Source organism: Neophocaena asiaeorientalis, unplaced genomic scaffold (assembly GCF_003031525.2).
Source record: "Neophocaena asiaeorientalis asiaeorientalis breed wild unplaced genomic scaffold, Neophocaena_asiaeorientalis_V1.1 scaffold119, whole genome shotgun sequence".
Lineage (NCBI taxonomy): Eukaryota > Metazoa > Chordata > Mammalia > Artiodactyla > Phocoenidae > Neophocaena > Neophocaena asiaeorientalis.
Window position 1 is genome coordinate 2,960,395 of NW_020175821.1, and position 6,623 is coordinate 2,967,017.

The 6,623-nt window shown below is 57.7% G+C and overlaps 1 protein-coding gene across 1 annotated transcript in view; it reads right to left on the minus strand.

Annotated features, from left to right (window-relative positions):
• DLL4 (delta like canonical Notch ligand 4) overlaps positions 1-6,623 on the minus strand; it is a 9,404-nt gene that overhangs the window by 1,375 nt on the left and 1,406 nt on the right. The window contains exons 4-10 of the mRNA XM_024732481.1: positions 5,682-5,945; positions 5,208-5,268; positions 4,990-5,120; positions 3,295-3,464; positions 2,892-3,111; positions 1,024-1,726; positions 419-527 (exon numbers count right to left, since the gene is read on the minus strand). Coding sequence (XP_024588249.1) covers positions 419-527; positions 1,024-1,726; positions 2,892-3,111; positions 3,295-3,464; positions 4,990-5,120; positions 5,208-5,268; positions 5,682-5,945 — 1,658 coding nt within the window. The remainder of the gene's footprint in view (positions 1-418; positions 528-1,023; positions 1,727-2,891; positions 3,112-3,294; positions 3,465-4,989; positions 5,121-5,207; positions 5,269-5,681; positions 5,946-6,623) is intronic.

A 6,623-nucleotide genomic window follows, 5' to 3' on the forward strand; every position in this document is an offset into this window, starting at 1 on the left:
GGGAAAGCCCTCCCACTCTTCTGCCCCAACACATACACATGCCTGGAAGACAGTGCTCATGAGGTGGGCCAGTGAAGGAAGCCAGTGAGCAGGGGCAGGAGGGGCACAAGGCAACCACCCTCACCCACCAGCAGCTGGGAAGCAGCGCCTGGGAGCTGGCCGGGTGCCATGGCCGCCCAGCCCAGCACTAACACAGCAGGAAGAGACGGGGCTGGCTCACCACCACGGCTCCTGTTTCACACCCTCTGTGGCAACGAGGCCAGCAGGGATCCGAGAGCCACTGAACCCAGCCTGCCAAGGAGGGGTTCCGACCCACCCTTCAGGAGCGGCCCCTAAGGTCAAGAGTAACTGGACCACTTTCTCACCCCCTAAAGGCAGGAGGGAACATGCTAGAAGGGAAGGACAGCCTAGCACTCACCTCTGTGGCAATGACACATTCGTTCCTCTCTTCTGATATCAAGCACACAGACTGGTACATGGAGTCCCTGGGGGAGCATATCGCTGATATCCGACACTCTGGCCTTTCACTGAGGGAACACAAGACAGGCTGGTGAGGGAGAGATGAAGAGAGGGCTGGAGGGAGGTGGGGCACTAACCTGGACCCCGGAAAGCCAAAGGGAACTGGCAGAGGTGACTCTGGGAGAAGACACGGGGACTAGGGATGCCCAGTGCTAGCCTGGCGGGCAGTTAGCTACAGGCCTTAAGAGAGCCACAGGACCCCAACCTTCCCAGAGGGTCTCAGGCCTGGAAAAGGCCAGTTTGCCACCGGAGGCAAGCCATGCCGTGGGAAGATGGGGGTCACAAGTGACACAGTGTGGACACTTGACATTTGTGAATGAATGAATGAGTGAATGGGAAGGAGGGACAAAGGGAGCCTGGCAGAAATCTTGTCGGAGCATCCTCCTATCAGCAGCAAGAGCCCCTGTTGGCTTAAGAGCAGTCAAGGGCCTGGTGCTAGCCTCCCACCTGTCCTGGGGGAGCCCAGGCAGTACCGTGAGCCCTGGGCCTCTGGGTGCCGCTCACCTGTGTATCCGCAGTGGCGCCTTCTCCCCTAAGCTCTTGTCACTGTGGGGATACTTCCCGGGCAGGATCCCCCGCCCCAGGGGTCCTGGGGCCAGATTATAGTCCAATGTGTGGTTCTGTTGTTTGCCACAGTTGGACTTGTCCAGGCCACAGTCCACTTCCAGCTCCTTCTTCTGGTTTGTGTTCTTGAGCTGGGCGGCGGGGATCAGGTTGTCCTTCTGGAAGTCCGACAGGTTGTTCATGGCCTCCCTGCTGCCGTCGTCGGGCCGCCTGAGCCGCAGCTGCCGCACCGCCACTGCCACCATGCACAGTAGCACCAGCAGCACCACCAGTCCCACGCCCAGGGAGACGGCCACCCAGGGGAAGCTGGGGGGCATGCTCATGGGGAACTCGCAGCGGCTGCCCACAAAGCCGTAGGGGCAGTTGCAGACGAAGTTGTCCGGGGGGAGGCCGGCGTAGCAGGTGGCCCCGTTGAAGCAGGGTCCCGAGGCACAGGCGTCGGTGGGCATCCGCACCTCGCAGCGCCGGCCAGAGAAGCCAGCAGGGCAGGTGCACGCGAACCCGTTCTCCAGGCTGCGGCAAGTGCCGCCGTGGACACAAGGGCTGCGAGCACAGTCGCTGATGTGGATTTCACAGTGGGCGCCTGTGAATCCAGGACGGCAGCGGCACATGCGGTTTGGACCTCGGTTCAGGCACTGGCCCCCTGTGGGTACACATGGGCCACAAGTCAGCAACCTCCTTGGACCCACCCCCCACCCCCACCCCCCCAGTGCAGAGGGTGCCCCATCCCGGGAACCAAGGTCATCCAGGAACTCGGCCAGCATTCACAGATCCCACTACAAAGAGCTCTGCACAAAGAGTCAGGAGACCTGCAGTTGAGGGTGAGCCTGGTCCTCTGCGCCTCAGTGGGCTCGTGTATAAGAACTACCAGGATCTTACAGAGCTTTACAGTAGAATCGAACAGGTATGCTTGGGTTTGAATCTCAGCTGTCTCTCTCTAGCTGGGGATTTGGCACCCGTTGCTTTATTTTATTTCTAAGCCTCATTTCCTCATTTGTTAAATTGGAGTAGAATGCTGTCTCCTCTATAGGAGATCTCTGAAGGTTAGGTAAGGTGATGCATGAAGGCAGGAGCACATGCCTGGTGTACCGTAAATGCTCAGATAGATCTATTATTGTTTCATTTAATCTTCACAACATGAAAGACAGAGGACGGGTTCTATATTTTCCCATTCAGTGATGAAGAAACTGGCTCCAGGGAGTTAACTAAGTGATTAGCCAGAGAGCAGATTCCATCTCAGCCCTTCCAATCCCTCTGCAGCTCCTAAGGCTTCTCTCCTGCACGGTGCTGTCTGCCTGCCTCACAGAGGGTCACCAGAAGGCCAAGGAGACAAAGATAACCAACATGCTTGGTGCCCCCCAAAATGCTGAACATTCCATGCGCCTTATGCTGTGCCAGGCTCACTGTAGCCGTGGGGAGAGGTGAGGCCTCCAGGAGCAGGGCCCTCACCGTGCTAGCCTCTTTCAAGGAGGGACACGAGGCCTCCAAGGTCCCTCTCTCTAGCCCAGGACTTCCTGGGGACGGTCAGAGGCTGCCCCAGCCAGGTCAGGACATGGGAATAGGAATGGAAGCCAGGCAGGGTGCATACTGCTCCATCTCCAAAGGCCTGCACCCACTGCTAACCTGCTCCTCTTCCAAAGCCACCCAGATGATCAAGCAAGCTCTTCACCATCCGGAGCAGATGGGGATCCGTCTCAGCCTGGCCAGAGTGACAGACAAGGCCTCTCCCCTCTCTTGACCCTCCCTCACCAGAAAGTTCTCTTGGCCCCAGGGCCAGTCCACCAGGTTAGCAAGGCAACAGGACGCACCATTGGCACACGGATTGCTGGTACACCTGTCCACTTTCTTCTCGCAGTTGGAGCCAGTGAAGTTGGGGGGACAGTCACAGGCATAGCTGGTCCCCTGGTTGCGCTCCCGACAGGAGCCCCCATTGAAGCAGGGAGAGTCGGCACAACTCAAGGTGCTGTGTTCGCAGTGCAGGCCATAGTAGCCCGGGGGACACAGGCAGCGGTAGCTGTCCTCCTGGTCCTGGAAAGAGAGCAGAAAGGGGCCAAAGTCAGACCCTTGGGGGCAGGGATTCCTGGCGGGGGGCTAGGCCCCACCTGCCCACAATGCCTGCCCACGGGTGCACATCCACTGGCCGCCTGGGGAGGGGATGCCTGGGCGTCGCCTGGCCAGAACTCTGCCTTCCTGCGTTGGCCTAGGCCTCACCTTACAGCTGCCTCCATTGCGACAGGGGTTGCTGTCACACTCGCTGAGCTCCAGCTCACAGTCCACGCCAGTGTAGCCTGGGCGACAGGTGCAGGTATAGCTCCGCTGCCCACTGTTGGAGCACGTCGCCCCATTCTTGCACGGGGAATGATGGGTGCAGTAGTTGAGATCTGCGGAGACAGGAACCGACCGGCTGAGCAGAGCCAAAGAGTGGTCCCAACCTCCAGGCTCCTGGGGGTGCAAGTTCACTGTCCATGTTTGGCCCATAGGGTTCAACTCAGAGTCTTCTGGGCCCAAATACCCTTCCTCTTCCCCCAGTGAAATCGGGTATATTGAAGCACCTAGAACCACATCTGAGGCGTACCATCAATCAAAGTTGAAAAAACACAGTTGGACACAGTTAACTGCCCAAAGGTAAGCTCACAAGCACTGCAGCCAGGGGAGAATAAAGGTAAAAAGAGGAGGCACAGCAAGACCACATGTTGAGGAGGAAGTCAGAAAAGGCCTCGTGGAGGAGGGGCAGCTGAGGTAAGCCTGGAAACGGGCTACAATTTTAACAGGTGGAAAGAGTAGAGGGGAGGCGAGAGCCACGATAAGTGGTTGCTAGGCGTTTTTTAAAGCGAAATGCGTTACGAGGGTGTTTTGAAATATAAGTATTTGTTTTCTTATTTGGGAAGGACAGGGAGGGAAAACCAGACAGAGCAAATACAGGGACTGTAAGGGCTCTGTTTGAATAAGATGAGTATATGACTGTGTCACCTGGGAGCAAATGTGGGGAGAGGAAAGAGAGAGGGCAGGAACCAGGTGTGTGTGTGTGTGTGTGTGTGTGTGTGTGTGTGTGTGTTTGGGGGGATTGCAGTGGGGTAGAAAGTGACACACACACACACACACGAAGAATACAGGGGCTGAATTCCAAGCCCCTTGTTGCCAGCAAGTCAGGGCCCAGGCAAGTCCTTTCTATCCTGGCAAGCGTCCTGCCCACCCTACCCAGGCCTGTGCTGGTGTCTCCATGGCAGCAGCCACCCCATTTGACCCTGAAAATGGGAGGCACGTGCTGCAGCTGGCTATGAGGATGAAGGAAAAAAGGCCCCCTCCCCCATCATTGGGGCTGGCAGACCCCAGTGCAACCAGAGGAGTGACCAGCCCTCTGAACACCAGGAAGACAGTGTGGGCTTGGGCAGCTGCCTGGCAAGTGCTACTGGGGGAAACAAGGGAGGCCGTTTCTGCCCCACCGAGAAGGCGGTTAGATGTCACTCCGCCCAGAGGCCCAGCTCACCCACAGCCTCAGGGCAGCCAGTGGGCACACCCCACCAGACAGCTGTTTAGGGGAGAGCTGCTCAAACAGCTCTGGTAGGTAAGCAAACACTTAGGGGGTTAATAGGTAACTACAAGGTAGAAAGAGGAACTGAGCCCGGCATCCCTCTCTCTGGCCTTGCTGGAATTTATGAGTGCAACCTTCAGGCTGCCAACTTGTCACCCTCCTGGCTTCTCCAGCCACCCTTCCTCCCCAGCACCTAAGGAAGAAGGACCCACCATCTCGTTCTAAGCTAGTTGTTAAGATCCTTACAGTCCCAAGCTCCTTGAAGGATAATGGGAAAGCCGACTCAGCAGTCATCGAGTAGGAAGGGTCCAGGTGACAACTCTGGTTCCCATCCCCTGCCCAGCTCTCCGTCCCTTCTCTTTGCCCTGACTCACCTTGGTCACAGAATAGGCCTCCCCACCCCTCATCACAAGTGCATTGCCAGGGGGTGCTGCAGGTGCCATGGCGACAGCCGTTGTGGGGGATGCATTCGTTGCACAGGCGGCCCTGCCAGCCTGGGCGGCAGCTGTAGAACAAAAGAGAAGCTGAGGGTGAGGTGAGGGCCTGGACAGGGGACGGCTCCCCCCGTCACCGCTTCCTGTCCACTACTCACATGCACTCTGCTGGCTTGCTGCAGTAGCCATTCTGTTCATGACAGCCCGAAAGACAGACAGCTGAGGAGAGAAAGCGGCACTGGGTGAGGGTGGGATGACAATGACTCTGAAGTCCCACTCTCCCTCTCCTGGCCCTGGGGGTGCCCCCCAGCTCTCCTGGGCTCACTTCCCACTCCTGGCTTCCCAGAGGAGCCATGGATGTCTTAAAGAGAAATGATGGCACAGGGAAGGAGAATCCAGGCTGGATGGAATGCAATTCTGGGGTCTTTGTGGGCTTTAGCACCATGGGCAGGAGCACTGAGAAGAGGGAGGGCAGAGTCCAAGCCCATCCTAAGCATCCCCAGCTGTGACTGAGGCCCAGTTAGTGGACAGCACAGACCCGCTCTCCAAGGGAGGCAGGCTGCAGCCGAAAAGATGCCACTGTGTTTGTTCCGGGGACCCCCCTCCAGGCAGGTGGGAGCTTGGCTGCTTACGCTGTTCGCAGTACTCCCCAGTCCAGCCGGGCAGGCAGGACAGGCTGCCATCTGGCTGGCACACGTAGTGGCCGAAGTGGTCATTGCGCTTCTTGCATAGCCGTGAGCAGCTGTCCCCATAGTAGTTGTCACTGCAGATGACCCGGTAAGAGTAGCGCAGCCTTGTGAGAGGGCTGGTCTGCTCATCCGGTAACCAGTTCTGGCCCACAGCTAGGGAGCCCTGGATGGTGATCTTGCTGATGAGCGCGTCTGGTGGCAAGGCCTCTGAAGGGGCAGAGGGCCAGGTCAAGGAAGGGCAGCCAGTCCCCAAGAGTGCCAGCAACTGCTGGATCAAACCAGTTGTCCAGATGACCCCACCTGCCAGCAAACGCAGGCCAGAGGAACCCAAGTGTCCCACTGCTTAGCTGCTGTGTGTGCGTGTGCAGAGGGCCTGATACCATTCAAAAAGGGGACAATAGAAGGATGTTAAGATAGCCCAATGTTCTGGAGGCAGATAGGCAGGGGAAAGAGGAAAAGAGGTCAAAATGCGGGGGGCGGGGGGGAGAAAAAAGAAAAAGAAAATCTCTCCAGGCCTTTGAGGACCCTGGGAGCAAGGGGTCCTCTGGTGCCCATTCAGGGGCTCTGCCCTCAGAGACGGGTAATGCTTTTCTTTTTCCTTTGCAAAGTGAGAATTGTTGTGCTGCTGAAATATCCTTTTCCTCTGTGTCAGAACAACATCCCAAAGCCATTATTCCCTTTCCAAAGGAGCGGAATTCGAGAAAGGTGTAAAATACAGGAAGGGGCCCGTCAGCGGCGCTGGCAGCTTCGGCCTTTCTCACCGCCGTGCTCCCCGCGTTCCCACGCCAAAAATAACCCGCAGGAAACGCAATTGTGCTCAGAGTCCAGGCAGCGGGCGGAATCCGAGCGTCCAGCGCGGGGCGCAGCTCCCGGCCTAGCTAAGCG